We start from the raw sequence: 20,744 nt of genomic DNA on the forward strand, positions 1-20,744 counted from the left end.
AGATACAATTAAATAGACTTTGAAAGTTGGTATGCACTACTGGGAGGTGTCTCACAGCTGGCAGGGTCAAGTGCAACTAGAATAAAAGCTCCTAAGGGCAGGATTTAAGTGGCCCATTTCCTCTGTAACAGTGCCATGCCCAGCACTGTACCAGCACAAAAGATTGAACAACTTTCTGTCAAGCCACACACTTACGGTCTCATCGTGCAGTGGAGGCCACAGACGAGACACAGTGTGCCAAATCCCGAATGTACAGGGTACCAGACAAGTCTGCAGGAGGCAGGAGGACTAGGGAAGCCTTCCAGACAAGGTAATGCCTGAGCTGAGCCGTTTTTCTTTTGAGTCTGGAACATTAATTTAATTGGAGGAAAACAAGGGACATGAAAAGGGCAAGGAAATAAGAAAATGAGCTGAGTTTTGAAGGCAATGATCAGATGAAGTGAGAGAAGAATATTCCAGCAGAGGGAGACAAGGAGACTGGGGAGATTTCAAGGGGCCAAGAGCTGTTCATTGCAGCTCAGTGAAGCACCTAAACAGAGATGGGGGAAGGAGAACAGGAGTCAAAGGCCAGTATTGAAGTGTTCTGGATACCAAGCTAAGGAGACCTTATTACGAAGGTAGGGGGGCTGTTGAAGGGTTTAAATGGGAGAGTGACTGTGAACAGATTAATAGTTTGGGAAGATACAGGCAGAAGTAAACCTCAGGATTTAACCAAAAACTAAAGGACAGAACCACAACGAAGATATTAGAAAAGATCAGGAAAAACACTGTTAAAAGATATTCACTCTCTTCTCTTATTTACAGATTTCCTTTATGGAGTTACCAAATTATCTTTGAAAATAGAGAACTCAGAAGTGGCTGAGAGCAGTCAAGTCTTCAGAATGTAAAAACTGCTATTCTGAAAAAGTAGATATTACATTATTAATTTCAATTCAAGATGCTTTAAAAATGTGCCTTTTCATCCTGGCTAACACGGTGAAACCCCGTCTCTACTAAAAAATACAAAAAACTAGCCGGGCGCAGTGGCGGGCGCCTGTAGTCCCAGCTACTCGGAGGCTGAGGCAGGAGAATGGCGTGAACCCGGGAGGCGGAGCTTGCAGTGAGCTGAGATCCGGCCACTGCACTCCAGCCTGGGCGGCAGAGCGAGACTCCGTCTCAAAAAAAAAAAAAAAAAAATGTGCCTTTTGATATACTGCAGGTTTTAAGACTATGTCACAATAACTCTAAACCTTATTTGAGATTAACAGAAAAGCACTATAAATTTTAAAGGCTTGACAGACACAGGGATCATCTCTTATGTTCACTTTGGAACAGATCGTAACTGTCCTTCCCCCTCGACATACCCAAAATACATTATTTAAGCCTACTTTCTTAATGGTCATGTTATTTCACAGCAAAAGACTGAGGTCACAGTGATTTTTGAACTGATAGAAAACACCGTGGGGTTTCTTTACCTCGCAGCTAGTCTATTCAGTACTAACAATTCCTACCACCAGAAGGAATTTCCTTGCCTAGGCTTATTTTGTTGGCACACCACAACACAAAAAAATCTCCTGGGGCCAGGTGAGGTGGCTTATGCCTGTAAACCCAGCATTTTGGGAGGCTGAGGCGGGCAGATCACCTGAGGTCGGGAGTTCCAGACCAGCCTAATCAACATGGAGACACCCTGTCTCTACTAAAAATACAAAATTAGGCAGCGGTGGTGGCACATGCCTGTAATCCCAACTACCTGGGAGGCTGAGGCAGGAGAATCACTTGAACCCGGGAGGTGGAGGTTGTGGTGAGCCAAGATCGAGCCATTGGACTCCAGCCTGGGCAACAAGAGTGAACTCTGTCTCAAAATAAAATATCTCCTGACATTTTATATCTAATAAGAAAAGATCTATTTAACAATGATCAGAATAGGAACATCTTTAATGCCAGGCAAACTTAACAGCTTTCTCAATGGATTTCTCAGTAGACTGTGACAAATGACCTTGAAATAAACTCATATTTACTCTTAAGAAATAATCTAAATTTGTATCTTCTTAAAAGCAAAAGCCCCAGGAACTTTTTCCTGAACTCCCTAACAACAGCAGCAAAAGAAGAGACTCTTGGCTCTCTTTATTTTTAAAAATCACAATAACTAACCTTGTATTTGCTACTTACATTTACCATATATCACCATTTACTATCACCATCATTTCATAAAAGATGCTTTATTCTAACACCAAGAAAGCAGGACTTCTTTTTTAGAAAGGACAGTCCTTCAATCGAATAAATTTAATTGTATAAAACGACTCCCAATACTGTCCTTTTTTTCTTATTTCTGTTCCCTTACTGAGCTGAGCAGTTTGCGTAATACCACACGCAGGTTAGTCATGTGATTTAAATATGTATACGACAGTAATTTTGATACTATCACTTAAATCATTCGAAATATCAGATGCATTGTGTGTCAAGTCAGTTATAGAGAACCACTGCTTCAGAGAAATCACATCTGAGGAGGAAGCACTGCAGATACACCTCCTAAAAGTTCATGTTTGAAACAGAAATTTTGATACAAACTTCACTTTAACTACAACTGTAATTGTAATTATTACGGTTATTCTCCAATCACTAGATACCATACTTGACACTCAAGTATTTGGTTGGCTACCAACGTGCACCAGTGATAAAGCTTTCCTATGGCACAGCATTCACTTTCTTACTGAAAATGTCAAGAAAACCACTACACACCTGCAACCATTAGGAAGCATTCTCCAGCTATCTAAAAAGTCGCTGAGTCGGCTAAGCGACTCTGTGTGGTGTACACTAAATCAAAGGGGAAAAGGTGTTTTTCTGGAGAAAAAAACACTGGATTAGCCATTTATTCATAGAAACAATTTTACCAACAGTTCTTCTCCTTTCACTATATACCCTTCTATATTGGTTTATTTTATAACATACATGTATATTGTAATGGCTGTGTTTTGGGGTTTTTTTCCTTTTTTGAGAGGGCGCCTCACTCTGTCACCCAGGGTGGAATGCAGTGGCGAGACCTCGGTTCACTGCACCCTCTGCCTCCTAAGCAATTCTCCTGCCTTGGCCTCTCGAGCCGCTGGGATCACAAGCATGTGCCACCACGCCCAGCTAATTTTTTATTTTTTGTAGAGACGGGGTTTCACCATGTTGACCAGGCTGTTATCGAACTCCTGACCTCAAGTGATCTGCCCGCCTCGGCCTCCTAAACTACTGAGATTACAGGCGTCAGCCACCACGCTCTGCCTTGTTATGTCTAGTTTTTGTTTTTTTGAGACGGAGTCTGGCTCTGTCGCCCAGGCTGGAGTACAGTGGCGCAAAATGGCTCACTGCAACCTCCGTCTCCCCGGTTCAAGCGATTCTCCTGCCTCACCCTCCTGAGCAGCTGGGATTACAGACGCGTGCCACCACGCCCGGCTAATTTTTGTATTTTTAGTAGAGACAGGATTTCACCACGTTGGTCAGGCTGGTCTTGATCTCCTGACTTCAGGTGATTCGCTGGCCCCTGCCTCCGGAAGTGCTGGGATTACAGGCGTGAGGCACCGCGCCTGGCTTGGCTTTTAATTATGAAGAAAAAATTACTAAAGTCCCTCTGGTATCACCTATATTGGCAAAACTGCAGTCCCCTTCTACTCCCCGAAGCCACCAGAAATGACTGCTGTTGTCTACAAAGCCTATAGCTCTGATTTCATCGCAAGATGTGTCCTACTGGGTTAGAGCAATCGTCATTTTTTAAAGGCTTGTATCTGTTATGAGCTTGGGAAATATTATCAATGGCTTAAGAGGCTCTTTGGACAAAAGAAAACACTGTTCCCTGAAATCACCTGGGCAGTATTCACGGGAATCTTTTCCTCGCCCTTCCTGTACTTGGGACAAATGATCAAGGACATCAACAAATCAAGGTTCCCTGCATTTGAATGATCACAAAATTTTTGCGTGTTCTGTAAATGTGCTAAAACTACTGGACAGTGATTTCTTTTCGTCATCTCCAGGACAGCTTGCCCAACGTGCCGGGTGACTATGATGTCTTAGACTTAACTACTTAAGGTACTACAATTACCAAATTCCTGGAAACGCAAAATTCCTCAGCCAGGCACCGGATTATTCATATCCAACCTGATGCAATTAACCTCCTCTCAAGAAGAAAGGACGTTCCGTCCGCCTGGGGCGCCGGCCACAACAGAAACAGCACCCGCAGCAGGCCTGGGGTCCGCCGCCCGCGGCCCCTGCTGCCCGCGCTGCGCCCTTGGGGCCACTGAACAACGCCGTCCCCGCCCCAGGCAGGGACCCAGGAGATGGGGCGGCAGCCCCAGCCTCTCCTGTAGCGTCCGAAAGGCAAGCACGAGGGTCGCACCCGACCTGTCAGCATACAGACGAGCCGCAAGCAGGGTCGCAGAACCAGCTGAACCCCAACACCAACGGCCCGTGGGTCTGCGCGGCGAAGGCTGCGGGTAGTCCCAAGAGCCCCAGAGCCCAGAATGAGGACGGCGCGGGAAGAGAAAGGCGCAGGCGCGGGACACACTGGAGGGGCCCAGGAGTAGGGACGGCGCAGGCGCGGGGCCTGCCGGGGTCTGCGGGGACGCCCGGGCGCGGCCGCGCGGGCGGCGCTGAGGCGATAAACCAACCCGCCAGCGAACACTGCGGGAACCCGGCCTGACTCTTACCGCGCGGCACCGCATCGCTCCCTCGCAATCTCCTGGTTGGGCTGGGCGGACAGCTCACCCGGTGGCTCAGCAGAGACCCGTTGAGTCCGGCCTCAGGGCAGCAGCCAACCCCGCGGCGCCGCTTGCCGGGCCCGCCCTGCCTCCCTGGCGGCCCCCGCCCTTGGCCCGCCCCTTCGCGCCCAGCGGGCCTGCGGCCGCCTGCGCAGGCGCCGTGTGGGCCCCGCCCACATTCCTTCACTGCGCAGGCGCTGCTGTCCCCCCAATCTCTAGCTGGCGTTCCTCTGGCACTGGGTCACGCAGGCGCCCTGCTACTCGGTCGCTCAAGAAAAAAAATAGCCGGCCAGCCGGTGCGCATGCGTCAGGTCTTGGGCTGGAGCCTGGCAAGACCGGTCGCTTCAGAGGCCCCACTGGACCCTGCGGAATGATGCTCAGAGTCAGCTAGTCCCAAAGGCGCTCCTCAGCGTGTTTACCGTGTGCCAAGGACTGTCCTAGGCATGAGCCAGACAGTGGTGAGGAAAACACAAAGCCCTGTCCTACTGGCGCTCCTGGTACATAAGGAACAGACAAATAAGCGAGCAATATATATATATAATATTAAAGAAATTCTGGTAGAGTTCGAGTTCCATCGGCCCCCCATCCGGGCCACCCTGCCGCCTTAGCGGCTGCTCCTCCCCAGAATGCTTATGCCTAAGAAGAGGCTTGCCATTTATGAACTCCTTTTTAAGGAGGAAGTCACCGTGGTCAAGAAGGATGTCCACCTGCCTAAGCACCTGGAACTGGCAGATAAGAATGTGCCCGGCCAGGCGCGGTGGCTCACGCCTGTAATCCCAGCACTTTGGGAGGTCGAGGTGGGCGGATCACGAGTTCAGGAGTTCAAGACCAGCCTGGCCAAGATGGTGAAACCCCGTGTCTACTAAAAATACAAAAATATTAGCTGGGCGCGGTGGCAGACACCTGTAATCCCAGCTAGTCGGGAGGCTGAGGCAGAAGAATTGCTTGAACCCAGGGAGCGGAGGTTGCAGTGAGCCAACATCGCACCCCTGCACTCCAGACTGGGCGACAGAGTGAGACTTATGTCAAATTAAAAAAAAAAGAATGTGCTCAACGTTCATGTCATGAAGGCCATGCAGTCTTTCAAGTCCGGAGGCTACTACATGAAGGAACAGTTTGCCTGGAGACATTTCTACTGCTACCTTATCAATGAGGGTATCCAGTATCTTCGTGATTATCTTCATCTGCCCCCGGAGATTGTGCCTGCCACCCTACACTGCAGCCGTCCAGGGACTGGCAGGCCTAGTCCTAAAGGTCTGGAGGGTGAGCGACCTGCAAGACTCACAAGAGGGGAAGCCGACAGAGATACATACAGAGGGAGTGCTGTGCCTCCTGGTGCTGACAAGAAAGCCCAGGCTGGGACTGAGTCAACAACCGAATTCCAGTTTACAGGCGGATTTGGTCGTGGACGCAGTCAGCCACCTCAGTAAAATTGGAAAGGATTATTTTGCATTGAATAAACTTACAGTCAAAAAACTTAAAAAAAAAAAAAGAAAAACAATTATATGATGTCGCAAATGACCCCGTTGCAATGATCATACAGGTTTTTTTCCTTTGATAGTTTGTACTACTTTAATAGTTTTTTCTTTTTTTACATCATCTTAATTTCCTAAAAACGACAACGTGGTCGTGATACATGTTTAATCCATTGCTGGATTATTTGCTAATATTTTATTTAGCATTTTTGCATATATGTCCATAAGAAGTTAGTCTATACTTTTACCTCCTTGTACTATTGATGTCTGGTTTGGTATTAAGCCTACACTAAATTCGCAATGAGTTGGGGAGAATTCCATTTGTTTCTTTTTCTGAAAGATGATGTAGGCTGGGCACTGTGGTTCATGCTTGTAATTCTAGCACTTTGGGAGGCTGAGGTGGGCAGATTACCTGAGGTCAGGAGTTCAAGAACAGCCTGGCCAACATGATGAAACCCCATCTCTACTAAAAATACAAAAAATTAGCTGGGTGCACCTGTAATCCCAGATACTCTGGAGGCTGAGGCAGGAGAATCGCTTGAACCTCCGAAGTGGAGGTTGCGGTGAGCCCCGATCATGCCCCTGCACTCCAGTCTGGGATACAGAGTGAGACTTCATCTCAAAAATTAATTAATTAATTAATTTTTAAAAATTATGTAGAAGATAAAAACTTCTTGTTCTTTTTAATGTTTGCTGGACTTGTCTATAAAATCATCTGGGCCAGGTGCTTTTCTTTGGTTTTGTTTTTTGTGAGATTTTTGAAGGGATGGGATACAGATTTTAAAATAAACCTTCAATTCTTTTTTTTTTTTTTTTTTTGAGACGGAGTCTCGCTGTGCTCCCAGGCTGGAGTGCAGTGGCGCGATCGCGGCTCACTGCAAGCTCCGCCCCCGGGGTTCACGCCATTCTCCCGCCTCAGCCTCCCAAGTAGCTGGGACTACAGGCGCCCGCTACCGCGCCCGGCTAGTTTTTTGTATTTTTAGTAGAGACGGGGTTTCACCATGTTAGCCAGGATAGTCTCGATCTCCTGACCTTGTGATCCACCCGCCTCGGCCTCCCAAAGTGCTGGGATTACAGGCTTGAGCCACCGCGCCCGGCCAACCTTCAATTCTTTTAATGGTTCTAGATCTAGACAAACTTTTCTGTTTCTTCCTACTTCATTTTTTTTTGAAGTTATATTTTTCTTTTGAGACAGAATTTCTCTGTTGCCCAGGCTCTACTGCAGTCACGCGATCTCGGCTCACCGCAACCTCCGCCTCCCAGGTTCAAGTGATTCTCCTACCTCAGGCTCCTGAGTAACTGGGATTACAAGCGTGAGCCACCACACCCAGCTAATTTTTGTATTTTTAGTAGAGTTGGGGTTTTACTATGTTGGCCAGGCTGGTCTCGAACTCCTGAGGTCAGGTGATCCACCAACCTCGTCCTCCCAAAGTGCTGGGATTACAGGCGTTAGCCACCTCACCTGGCCTGAAGTTATATTTTTCTATAAAACTGTTTTGATATTTTCAAAAATCACTGGCATAACCTGGTTTATGTAATGTCGTTGTGACTTTTGTCCTAATAATATTTATTTATCATTTTTTTTGAGATTGAGCCTCACTCTGTTGCCCAGGCTAGAGTGCAGTGGCCTGATCTTGGCTCACTGTGACCTCCGCCTCCCAGGTTCAAGCGATTCTCATGCCTCAGCCTCCCGAATAGCTGGAATTACAGGCACCTGCCACCACACCCAGCTAATTTTTGTGGGTTTTTTTGTTTGTTTGTTTTGGGTTTTTTTGTGGTTTTTTTTGAGATAGAGTTTCACTTTTGTTGCCCAGGCTGGAGTACAATGGCACAATCTCGGCTCACCACAACCTCCACCTCCCGGGTTCAAGCAATTCTCCTGCCTCAGCCTCCTGAGTAGCTGGGATTACAGGCATGCACCACTATACCAGGCTAATTTTATATTTTTAGTAGAGATGGGCGTTCTCCACGTTGGTCACGCTGGTCTCAAACTCTTGACCTCAGGTAATCTTCCCACTTCAGCCTCCCAAAGTGCTAGGATTACAGAGGTGAACCACTATGCCTGGCCATTTTTATATTTTTAGTAGAGACTGAGTTTCATCACGTTGGCCAGGCTGGTCTCAAACTCCTGACCTCAAGTGATCTGCCAGTCTTGGCCTCCCAAAGTGCTGGGATTACAGGCGAGAGCCACCGCACCTGGCCTAGCCACCACACCTGGCCCATTTATTTCTAAATAGACAACACATTTTTATATTTCAAAATTCAGAAGGCACCATCTCAACCCCATCCCTATTCCTGTAGTTTCTCAGATGCAACCAAATATATTCAGTTTCTTGGTATCTTTCTAGAGATAGTTTATGAATATAAACAAATATCCAAATAAATATGTTCTTTTGCTTTTTTAAAAAAATACAAATGGTACTTTATTGTACATATTGATCTGTTCCTTTCTCTTTCTTTCTATTGTTTTGTTTTATTTTTTGAGACAAGGTCTTGCTCTGTGGCCTAAGCTGGAGTATAGTTGTGCAATCTGAGCTCACTGCAGCCTTGACTTCCCGGGCTCAAGTAATCCTCCCACCTCAGCCTCCCGAGTAGCTGGGACTACAGGGACATGCCACCAAGCCTGGATAATTTTTTTATGTGTTGTAGAGGCAGAGTTTCACCATGTTGCCCAGGCTGGTCTCAAACTCTTGGGCTCCAGTGATCTGCCCACGTAGGCCTCCCAAAGTGCTGGGATTACAGGCATGAGCCACCATGCCCGGCCTCCACCTCTTATAGTGGACCTGATATTAAAATACCCACCTCCTATGATGAAAAGGAACTGAATGAGTGTGGAATCACTAGGACCGTGCTGGCTTATAATGGGCCCTTGGGGTTTAGTTTAATAGCAAATTACAAGGTGCCCATTCCTCAAAATCTTCTATAGACATCTTCCAGGAAACTGCCATGGATAAATATCTGCAAATCAAAGCAAAACTTTAGGGACAAACTACATCAGTCTTCACCTGTGAATTTTGCATCTATGATGCAAATGACACCCCCTCTAAAGTGTTACCCTTCTGTAGTGCACTACCTGGGCAACTGTCCTCAGCAAAGTTAGAGTAATCTGCAGGAACTGAGTGGTGGCTGCCCCCTTTACAGAGGCATAAGTTTTCAACTTGCCACAGTCTGCACCCTTCCGCTTTGTGCTGTGCCTGGTCCATTTTACTCACTGATATTACCCGACATCTGAAGGTGTTTAAGTTTGACCATTGACCTCTCATTTCATAGTGAACTTCAGAGAGGTGAAAGGATTCACCCAAGATCACTCAGGAAGTGTGCAGTGTCAGCAAGTTAGCAGTAAGTCAAAACTAAGCCTTGAGTCTCTTGTCACTTCACAGCAGGACTCTTACACCAGCTACATCTCTCACCAGATGGTCCAAGGCATTCGGTTGTCTCTGGCTTTGGTGGTTGTGGGAGGGGTGGATCAGAGATGCTCTGGGCCACGTTATGGCTCTAGGCCACATGCAAGCAAGCTGGAAACTGAATTGCCTCTGCAGCTGCAGAAGACTAATTTCTATATTGATATTTGGAAAAACTGACAGCTAGAAAACACCACTCAACTCATTTTTAAAAATACGATCATATTAAATGGCATTACACGCATCATTTATATATTGCTCGCAGTACCAGCATCCTCAAATATGGTTCTAATTTTGGTAGATATCTTGCTAGGGGAGCACATTTCTAAGTTATCCAGATATAGCACCCTCTTTCCTTCTCTTTCTGTCCACATGCAATCAGATGCTTTGTGGCATTAAAGTTTACATTTATTTAAATGCCATTTGGTGTCTGGTTTTTTTCCGCCTTTAATTTGGGGTTTTCTATCTGGGGTGTAAGTAAAAGAATCACTTGGAGGGCTTTTTCAAAATACCAATGGCCAGGCCACTAGCCAGTCAATCAGAAGCAAAATCTCCTTGGATGGGACCTGGAAGTCTTTTCAGCTTTCCAGCATTTTAATGAACACCCCTGATTAAGAACCACCGGGTCTTAAGAGTGTGGCATATGTATTTTTCAAGTTCCTAGAGGCTCTCCAAAAAAAAAAAAAAAAAAAAAATCTGCTTTGTTCTCTGCCTGGTGTTGATGTGTCACTGTCTCTTTAGCCATTAGTCTGATCCTGGATATTTATGGTCATAATCTGATGAGCAACATTGGGAATGACTTCTTTATTTTTGTTTGTTTGTTTGTTTGTTTTGAGACAGAGTCTCACTCTGTCGACCAGGCTGGAGTGTAGTGGCGTGATCTCTGCTCACTGCAACCTCCACCCCAATACTTTTATTTTTAAATATTATTTATGGCATCCAGATTTGCATAAGATGGACTGGGTCAAAGGCCATGCCCTTTATAAATCAATATTCTTAAGTTCTACAAATTCACTTTCCTAAAGAGCCAAATCACATCCTACTCATCAGCAACGTGGGTAGACATCATTTTCACAATCACTTCTAATTTTCCACCATTGTAAAAAATATATATATTTAATTACTTTCTTACTGTAAAATAAACAATTTACTTTTCCAGGACCCACTGCCTCCCGGCTCCCCCCTTTTTTTTTTTTTCAGATGATCTTGAACCCTTTGTCATGAGTCAGTTGCCAAGAGAAGCCTGTTGGGTTTGAGAGCAGTTCTTGCAGACACAGACCACTTCCTCTGAGAATTCATTTGCTTCCCCAGGATGGAATCCAGTTGGGTCCCTGAACTTGCCGGTCATGTAGGCCGGGGCCTCCATCAATCATACCCTGCACTCCTTTCTGTGTCTAAACAGCACGCCCCACCCCCAACTGCACAGCAGCCACTTGCATAGCACTCTGGGAGGGCTCTGGGCATGAGCAGTGAGGACTCCAGCAGCAGCTCCCCCAAATAACCACTGCTAATGAGGGTGGCTTGAGAAGCAGCTTGGATGTGCTGGTAAATCTAGTTGCAAAATGAAGGTAAATTTAAAGCCTCAGCACAGCGCTTACTTTGAAGTATTCTTACTCTAGTGTCCTGTGTGGCAGTATTGGAATTGTTCAGTGCTAAGACTCAGAGGAGAAAAGCACGTAGCATCACAGGACTTGGAGCACTGGTGCTGAGGCAACCCTTCATTCATTCCTCGGATGTGTGTTAAGGCCCAGGCCCAGGGCAGGGGTCAGGGATTCTCCTCTCACACAGCGCGCGGGTGGCAGGACCAACACTGGGTCTGATCCCCCAGCTGACAGCACAGGCTGCTAACCCCAGGCCTGGAATCTGTCAGATGCCCTTCCTGTTCTGACTTTACTTAGACAGGCCTCCTGACCTTCCCACAAAGATCATGTGTGACTCTCAAGGGTTCTAGCTGCTTGACAGGTTCCTGAGAAAGTACATGCAATGAGGACAGGGCTTGCAGAGGGAGCACAGACAAGCAGAAGGCTCTGTGTGCAGCCCTAGACCTGGGCACCTTTGTCACCCTCCTCACCCCACCTCCAGGTATGCAGAGAGGGTGCAGGCCTCCTGTGTTGTGGCCCAAGCAGGGCTGTCAGGACACTGAGAACATTTCCTCCTCCCGCAGGAGACAGAGGTCCAAGGTGCCCTACATCGTACGCCAGTGCATGGAGGAGATCGAGCGCCGAGGCATGGAGGAGGTGGGCATCTACCGCGTGTCCGGAGTGGCCACGGACATCCAGGCGCTGAAGGCAGCCTTCGACGTCAGTGAGTGTCGGCCTGCGCAGGACGGGATGGAGGTGTGGGTGGTGGTGTCCACGATGCAATCTCAGAGCGCTCCATGGCCTGGGCATGTCACATCCTTCTCTGTGTCTTTTCTTCATTTACTGTTTTATTATTTTTAAAAAAGAGAAAACAAGAGTTGTAGAAAAAGCTTCTATAGAAGCCAGTTTGTACACCATCGTACCCACTCATGCCACTTGCTGGGGTGAACCAGGGGCTTCTGTGGGGCCTTGGCCTTCCTGCCTTGGGGGTGGACAGGAGGTGGAAGCCCAGGACTCAGTGTGGTCTGTCCACTGCCCTGTGTGAGGATGCGGTGTGAAGAGGGCACTGATGGGACCCAGCTCAGGCCGGGGCTGCAGCATCTCCACCTCCATCTCACAAACCCTCACAGGCTTTGAAGGACCCGGACCTGCCTCAAATGCCAGGGGAGGGCACCGAGACCCCAGAGGGTCCTTTCCAGCATCCTCAAAGCAACAGGATTTTGTGCCTGCAGACCCTTCTGTGCAGCACTCACCACCGACCCTGACCAGGACCCCTAGAATGCTCAGCACCCCTGGGAGGGCCCTGTGGTGGTTTCAGCTCACTCTGGGGGCCCAGAATAGACCTGGCCTATGGTGAGGACATAAGCACCAGTGACCAATTGGGTCCAAAGGAAGACACCGGTTCAAACACTGAAACCAATCAGATTCTCCCACAGCCTTCCTGCCATCAGAAGACACTGGTGCAGGGGTGGTTGCTATGTACAGGGCAGAGTCACCCGATTCCCACGCAGGCACTGTGTCCTGCCGTGCTGGCCTCCTCCTGGCCGTCACATCGGGCCAAGCAGGGGAGAGGAATGGGAATGCCCATGCAGCCCCATCAACTCTGCAGACACAGAACTACGCACAGCTCTTGGGAGGGGTCAGATGAGCTGCTCAAAGCCCAGGAGGGACCTGCACAGTGGTCAGCGTGGCAGGGACGGTGCTTTAGCCAAGGCTGGGATGGTGGGAGACTCACTTGGGATCCTGAAGGAGGCCGCTGCATTTCCATGCCCTTTCCAGATAACAAGGACATGTCGGTGATGACGAGCGAGATGGACGTGAATGGCATCGCAGGCACGCTGAAGCTGTACTTCCGTGAGCTGCCCGAGCCCCTCTTCACCGATGAGTTCTACCCTAACTTCACCGAGGGCATCGGTGAGCACTGGAGGCCTTGGCCTTGTGGGAGACGTCTCCTCCACGTGCACTGCTGCCATTGGAGGCTGTGAAAAGTGATGTGTGGGAACCCGAGCTGTGCCCCCTCTGCCATGGTGTTTTAACCCAACCTCAGAAAGCAGGGGACCAAAATCAAGCCTGTCCTGGAAGACCTCGCCCATCCCCAGAGGGCTCCCCGTCCCTATTCCTCAAGGAGACCAAGAGGGTGAAATGGTCAGCACTGTCATGCTGCAGTGTCCTAAAATCTGCTGTCCTCCTTCCTGCAGACCAGGGCTAAACACTGGTGACCAGGTGCTCTAGCCACGGGTCCTGGTCCAGTCAAGCATGGGTTCAAACATGGCCTGACCCTTAGTCAACCTGCAGGCTGATGTCTAAAGCGGGCGCTGACACGTGCAGCACCTGTAGTCTCCACATGACCCTTAGGGCAGGTCTGCCCGCAGGCCCATGCACAGAAGACCTGCTTTCCCAGCATGCAGGTGACCCTGTGGTGTCCAGGACGATGAAGGAGTCTCTGCATACTTGGTGGGGCTGGGGCCCCCTCCCACTTCCCACCTCCTTGTGTCCCTCACTCCCCTGTTTCATTCCACACCAAGCCTCCCCTGCATTGGGCTCCCCTGGGGAGGGGGTGCTGGCGGGAGTTGCCCAAGGGCAGCTCTGCCCATGAGCGGCTGTTCTCACGGCTCCTCCTGCTGCTGTTTGCTGGGTGCTGCTGACCCCTGTGAGGTAGAGAAAAGATGTTCAGGTGGTTCACATCCCACACAGGTGCCCCTCACAGGGTCCTCACTAGGAGCCAGCACTGTGGGTGTGGGGATGATGACGGGCCTAAACTGCGCAGAGACTCATGTCCCAGGTGCTCCATGTGACCACCTCGGGAGAGGTCTCTGGCTGGTTGTGACCCAGAAGAGTAACCCATCGCCTCCTGCAGCTCTTTCAGACCCGGTTGCAAAGGAGAGCTGCATGCTCAACCTGCTGCTGTCCCTGCTGGAGGCCAACCTGCTCACCTTCCTTTTCCTTCTGGACCACCTGAAAAGGTAGCCCAGCTCTCCCATGGCTGCAGGGGTCTCCAGGTCTCCAGGCCATGGGGTGCCCCTCTGCTCCCACCAGACCTCCAGACTGAGGACCTTTTCCCCCAACCCCTGTCTGCAGTCACTTACTGCCTCTAAGGACTAGCAGCACTGCCACCCCTGCCCCTGCCTCTCCTCTTTGCCACCCTCCTCCCTCTGCACTGTGGTCTTAACAAAGAGCTCAGAGCTTTGGCCATGGCCAGCAGTGCACTTGAACCACCCTCTTCCCTCCCAGTCACATCATAGAGGAGACCTCCCCACCAGCCCAGAGCTGGCCCATTTTCCTGGGCCACTGAGACTCGGAAGTACCAGGGCTGGAGTCAGCTTGCAGCACAGCCAGGGTCGAGGTCACTCTCTTCCTGAGGACTCCAGCATGGCACAGCCCCTCTGTCTCTCTCTGTGGTGGTATTGAAACAGCACCCGCTGTTTCAGTCCTCTACAGTATGGCAGAGAAGGAGGCAGTCAATAAGATGTCCCTGTACAACCTCACCGCTGTCTTTGGCCCCACACTGCTCCATCCCTCCGAGAAGGAGAGCAAGCTCCCTGCCAATCCAAGCCAGCCCATCATCATGACTGACAGCTGGTCCTTAGAGATCATGTCCCAGGTATGGGAAGACAGGCTCCAGTCCACCCAGCCTGACAGACGTGGCCTCTACCTTCTCCACCCCCAGGCCTGCCCATCTTTCTACTTGCATTGTATGTAGTGGTGGCAGAGATCCAGAGAGAGGGACTTGCCTAGGTCTGCATGGATGGGAGTGATGCGGGGGGGTCCAGGCCACCTCCTGGTCCTGCTGGTGCACTTTGCTGGAAGCTTAAAATCACCTCAAGTGTTCGGGTGTGGTGGCTCATGCCTGTAATCTTTGGGAGGCCAAGGCAGGATAACCGAACCCAGGTGTTTGAGACCAGTCTGGGCAATGTAGCAATCCCCATCTCTAGAAAAAATACAAAGAAAAATTAGCCAGGCATTGTGGCACACACCTGTAGTCCTAGCTACCTAGGAGGCTGACACAGGAGGATCGCTTGAGCCCAGGAGTTAGAGGCTGCAGAGATCTATGATGGAGCCACTGCACTCCAGCCTGGGGGATAGAGCAAGGCCCTGTGCATCTCTAAAATAAACACCCCCCTACCAAGTCATGCCTTGTCAGGACCCCACCCCACCCCCGTCTCACTGTAAGGGGTTCGTTACACCAGCAGGGGTTTCCAGCACCTGAGGTGGACTTGGAGGCTTACACCCCAAAGACCTCCCCACCAGCAGCAGCTGTGAGCCCCCCTCTGAGCTGCTCTCCTCTTCCCCACTCTGCCCGGGCAGGTCCAGGTGCTGCTGTACTTCCTGCAGCTGGAGGCCATCCCTGCCCCGGACAGCAAGAGACAGAGCATCCCCCTCTCCACTGAAGTCTAAAGGCCCCAGTCCATCTCCAGGAGGTGGACAGACAGCCTGGAAACCTCTGGCTAATCAGGCCATCCATAGAGTGGGAATCAAGATTTTCTGAGGCATCCTTGGGCCTCAGTGTCAGGCCATCTGCCAAGAGACAGCAGCCCAAAGCAGAAGGACATTTGGCCTGGGCAGATCCTGCCCAAGTCTGAAAACCCCAGGCTGCCCTCAGACTGTGTTTTTTTTTTTTATGTGGCCACCTGAGGGCGCCCCAAGCCAGTGCATCTGAGAGTCCAGGCCTGGCCCTGGGAGGCCTGGCCCTGGGAGACAGGGTGAAGACAGTGGTTTTTATGAACTTAACTTATAGAGTTTAAAAGGTTTCTACTGGATCACTTGTCAAGATGCGCTCTCTGCGGGGAGAAGGGAATGTGATCAGATTCCCTCACTGTTGTATCTTGAATAAATGCTGCTGCTTCATCCTGTGGGGCCATGGCCCTGTCCCTGTGTGGGTGGGGCCTCTTCCATTTCCCTGACTTAGAAACCACACTCCATTTAGAACAGGGTTTGAGAGGCTTAGTCAGCACTGGGTAGCGTTTTGACTCCATTCTTGGCTTCTTTTTCTTTCCAGAAGGATTGTTGTGCAGAAATGGGTCTTTTGTTGCCATGTTTGTCCTCCTTGGAAGGCAGCTCCAGGCAGGCTGTGAAATGTTGGGGGACAGGACCCCCAGGGAGGGAGTCCCAGGCTATGCACTTTAGGGTTCATTCTCCAGGGAGAGCGACCTCGTCCCCTGATCCTGACCGCCCTTCTGGCGCACGCTCTCCTGTTTGGCTTCCACAGACCTGGACTTCTCTGGTTTCTCTCTGCCCACACACTCCCTGCCCCAGGTGTCCCTGCCCCTGCCCCAGCACAGGTGACTTCATTTCTGTCCTCTCAGCTCAGCAGACTCGCTCAACTTTTGTAAAAGTCTCCACTTGGTGGCAGCTTGCTGATGACTTGTTTTAAAACTTTCAACCTAAATAAGCTTTTGATACTTGAATGTTTTCAAGTTTTATGCATACTTTCTAATTTTTTTTTTTTTTCCTAACAGATCCAGATACCTAATACAGTGCTGGAAAGTACTCTGGGGATAATCCGTGTCCTGGCAGCATTTGCTCTTCCTCTAAGCGCCTGGCCCCACTGCTCTTAGGAGTGGGGTTCCAAAGTCTCTGGAGAACAGGATACGTGGAGGGTTAGGAAGGGGCCAGCCCTAGAGGAAGACTCCCTCCCAGAGCAGGTGGAGGCACAGGACCAATTGCTACCCCCTCTGCCAGCACCTGCGGGGGAGCCCAGGCATTCTTTGTAAATCCTCATGACCACCTGTCTCAAAGAAAACGGAAGCGTGGAGGCCGCCAAGTATTTTCAAGAAATAACCCCATGAACACTGCATCACTTTTTTAGAAAGAGGGGTTTGGGGCAGAGAGAGGAGAGAAGGGAGAGCAGAGCCGAGTTTCCAGACGGTCCTGCAGGAGGAAAGGATGCAGCTGCCCAGAGGGAAGCAGGATCGAATTCAAGAGAGTGTGTGGGGTCCCTGGATGACACCAGCCCCCAGTGTGGCTCTGTCTGGCGACCGCTCCCAAGGTGGAGGCAGTGGGTTTCCCCTGTGTGTCAATGGGCAGCTCCTGCTGAGCCTGCAGCTCATTGGCGAGGCTGACAGCGGGGCTGTGCACCTGACACTTCTCTCTGCTTGTGGACCTGGTGAGGCAGGGAGCAGAAAACAGTCATTTGAAGGTTTTCTGTCTGTGTCTGTGTGCGGTGTGGATTTTGTTGTGCTTTTTTCTTGCTGGGAGAGCACGGCCACCATTTGCAAGCAGTGTCACCCTCATGGGTGGTGAGGACAGAACAGGAGCCTCTGCTCTCTGTACCTATCTGGGCCCTGTGAGCTCCCCTGTCCTGGCTTCCATCTCTGTCTCAGTGACCATCCAGCCCTGCAAGGAAACACATCTTTCTTAGAAAAGCCAAATCCAGCCCTTGTCTTGGTCTCCTCTGGTCTCATGATGTGCATCTGTCGCCTTGAAACTGGAAACCAATCTATCAGTCTGTACCAATTTTTTGTTCCCTCTCCAACCTCCTTCCCCGTGCGTCTTTTTATTTATGTAGGATGTGTGCTGTCTAATGATGGGATGACCACACTTTTCCATGTTCTTCTAAAAGTGCTCCTCTCCCACAGGGCCCCAGAGCTGATGGTCGCTTTGGGTCTACAGCTCCTGCCTCAAAAGCCTGTGTGGTGGTAAAACCGGTACAGGACTGGGGAATGCAGCATTCTCCAGGAGGGGACCTGGCTCTCCTTCTGCAATGCAGGCAAAGGCCTAGATGCCAGTGTGACCTCCCACAAGGCATGGCTTCAAGACTCCCTGACCAGAAGTGATGCTTTTTTGCCTCGGGCCCTGGGTTTGAAGCAGCCTGGCTTTCTCTCGGTAAGTGGCTGGTGTCTTAGCAGCTGCAATCTGAGCTCAGCCACCTATGCACCACCGTGGGGGAAAGAACTGCCAACACTTTCAATAAAGTTCCCTGAGACGACTTGCGTGCATGTTGATTTCATGATCAGCGCCGCTGGGAAGAACCCCTGAGCCAGTGGGGTGGGGCTGGAAGCAGCAGGTGCAGTGATGGGGCTGGGTGCCCAGGAGGCCTCAATGCTCAATCAGGCCAAGGTGGCTAAGCCCAGGCTGCAGGGAAGGCCGGCCTGGGGGGTGTGGGTGAGCACAGGCAGTGCCAGCTGGGCAGCGTTAGGATGCTGGAGCAGCAGCCGTAACTCCACGGAGTGGGGCAGTCTGGTTGGGGCAGGGACCACTGTTGCTTTGGCAGAGAAAGACGATCCCCACTGGGGAGAGGCTGTTCTGACTCTGCAGGTGGGACAGGGACAGATGGCCTCCAGGGTGACCCGGCTGGTCTTCCTTTGCTGTGCTGAGCCCTGGGACAGGGACGACTCCCACCACACACAGCCTGGGCTTGGGTTCTTACCTGTGGCCACCGCTCTGGCACGAGCCCTTCAGTCTTGGGTGGTTTCTGCTTGGTCCGGGATTAAGTGTTGCTGCTGAGTCCAGCCTTTTCACCACCTCTGCATGGGCGATAGGTATTGTCAGCCGCCTCCCGCCTTGGCTTCAGTAGCTCACCCAGCTTACAGGGGAGCTGCCCTGGGCTGGAGATGGGCGTGCACCCTGGGTCCTTTGAGTGCAGCTTGAGGAGACCCGGCCACATCCACTGGGCCACAGGTTCCCCTCAGCAATGCCCACATCAGCCGTCAGCCTCAGCCTCCCCAGGAGAGCAAGGCTTACACGACAAAGGTTGCCAGTGGCCAGTGAGGTGGCTGAGCCCAGCCAGGACCTTTCTCATACTCTCAGGATGTGGCTCTGCTTGTGAGCTGCCTGGTCAGCTCTCTCGGGGTGAGAGGGGCTTGTCACACGGGCCCCTGCCTGCAGTGTGACCCTTCTCAGCTTCTTTCAACAGTCCTGCCTGGGGAGTGTCACCACCACCATGACCATTTCCCTGACACTGCGAGGGTGTGGGGATGTCCTAGGTAGAGATAGGCCCGTGGCAGCAGCAGGCTCAGGGGCGCCCTGCACTGGTGGGCTGGGGACCTGGCAGAGACCACACCAAGGGCTGGACAAGGGGACGAGCCTCCAGCCTGGCCTCTCCGCAGGCCTCAGCAGCCCCTCCCACAGGCAGAAGGGTCCACACTGGGTTCTGCTCTCGTTTGAAGAGCTGTGAGTGCCACGTGCTGTTCTGCCCAATCTGGAGTCTGCAGGTGAGGTGAGGGCTGCCGCTGGCCCGTTTCTGGGTGTTCGGCACCTAAGGGTGACTGCACTCTCTGTCCCCTGCCTTTTCGGTCCTGTTTGAAAATCAAACCTGGCCAGGCACGGCGGCTCACGCCTATAATCCCAGCACTTTGGGAGGCTGAGGTGGGCGGATCATGAGGTCAGGAGATTGAGACCATCCTGGCTAACACGGTGAAACCCCATCTCTACCAAAAATATACAAAAAATTAGCTGGGCATGGTGGCAGGTGCCTATAGTCCCACCTACTCAGGAGGCTGAGGCAGGAGAATGGTGTGAACCCATCTCAAAAAAAGAAAAGAAAAAAGAAAATCAAACCCACACTCTCAGGACAATTTTTTTTTTCTTTTAGAGACAGGGTCTCACTTTGTCACCTAAGCTGGAGTGCAGTGGTGCCATCATAGCTCAATGCAGCCTCCAATCCCAGGACTCAAAGGACCCTCCTGCCTCAGCCTGCCAAATAGCTTGAACTAGAGCTGTGTGCCATTTGACCTGTTTTATTATTATTATTTTTATTTTGTAGACATGGGGTCTGGCTATGTTGTCCAGGCTATTCTCAAAATTCCCGGCCTCAAGCAATCCTCTCACCATGGCCTCTCAAAGGGTTGGGATTACAGGTGTAAGGAAATGCACCCAGCTCAGCCACAGAGCCCTATTGCATCTGTCTTACTAGGAGCAAGAGCTGACTACCCCCTCATCCCCATTCCAGATGTTGGGGCTGTGTTCAGCCGAGGCCGGACCACTGGCATGACCCAGGGAGCGGGATCATTCACTGCTGCCCCAAATCTGAGATCATTCCACCTTGATGAGACTTCCTCATCCAATCCCTTTACTTGACAGCCAGGGAAACCAATGAGCAGAGAGCACCCCCAGCTCACTCAGGGTCTCAGAGCTGATCCATGAGCAGAGGTTGAGATCCTGGGATCTTGTACCCTAGCCTGGGCCCCGCAAGTTCACTGCATTTCTGCTGGACAAGATGGGGCTGGACCTTGACCGGCAGCCCTGGCCTGGACATAGCTGTGCTCGTGCAGGCACCCAGGCCGAGATGCCCTGGCATCAGGCATTTTATTATTATTATTATTTTGAGATGGAGTCTCACTCTGTCACCCAGGCTGGAGTGCAGTGGTGTGATCTTGGCTCACTGCAACCTCCACCTCCCAGTTAAAGTGATTCTCCTGCCTCATCCTTCCAAGTAGCTGGGACTACAGGCTCATGCCACCACACCTGGCTAATTTTTGTATTTTTAGTAGAGACAGGGTTTCCCCGTGTTGGCCAGGCTCGTGTTGAACTCCTGACCTCAGTTGATCCACCTGTCTTGGCCTCCCAAAGTGCTAGAATTACAGGCATGAACCACTGCATCATTTAAATGTAGTGAGAGGCCGGGCGCAGTGGCTC

At 50.8% G+C, this 20,744-nt stretch overlaps 3 protein-coding genes across 7 annotated transcripts in view; 2 read left to right on the top strand and 1 right to left on the bottom strand.

Moving 5' to 3' along the window:
- SPECC1L (sperm antigen with calponin homology and coiled-coil domains 1 like) overlaps positions 1–4,830 on the bottom strand; it is a 147,349-nt gene extending 142,519 nt beyond the window's left edge. For 4 of the 5 annotated variants that reach the window (XM_025400632.1, XM_025400630.1, XM_025400629.1 and 1 more), the window contains exon 1: positions 4,665–4,830. The gene's annotated coding sequence lies outside the window, so the exon portion shown is untranslated. The remainder of the gene's footprint in view (positions 1–4,664) is intronic. The other variant, XM_025400633.1, reaches the window with a different exon arrangement.
- A 511-nt stretch (positions 4,831–5,341) lies between these two features.
- Positions 5,342–6,145, top strand: LOC112633754 (40S ribosomal protein S10-like). The gene is made up of 2 exons (XM_025400660.1): positions 5,342–5,460; positions 5,767–6,145. Exons 1-2 carry the CDS (start codon positions 5,342–5,344, stop codon positions 6,143–6,145), a joined length of 498 nt encoding a protein of 165 aa, XP_025256445.1.
- A 3,541-nt stretch (positions 6,146–9,686) lies between these two features.
- LOC112633747 (breakpoint cluster region protein-like) lies at positions 9,687–15,566 on the top strand. Its single transcript, XM_025400655.1, has 5 exons — positions 9,687–11,895; positions 12,951–13,085; positions 14,029–14,134; positions 14,610–14,772; positions 15,477–15,566. Exons 1-5 carry the CDS (start codon positions 11,676–11,678, stop codon positions 15,564–15,566), a joined length of 714 nt encoding a protein of 237 aa, XP_025256440.1. The 5' UTR covers positions 9,687–11,675.
- Positions 15,567–20,744: the final 5,178 nt, after the last annotated feature.

Source organism: Theropithecus gelada, chromosome 10 (genome assembly GCF_003255815.1).
Source record: "Theropithecus gelada isolate Dixy chromosome 10, Tgel_1.0, whole genome shotgun sequence".
Classification (NCBI taxonomy): domain Eukaryota; kingdom Metazoa; phylum Chordata; class Mammalia; order Primates; family Cercopithecidae; genus Theropithecus; species Theropithecus gelada.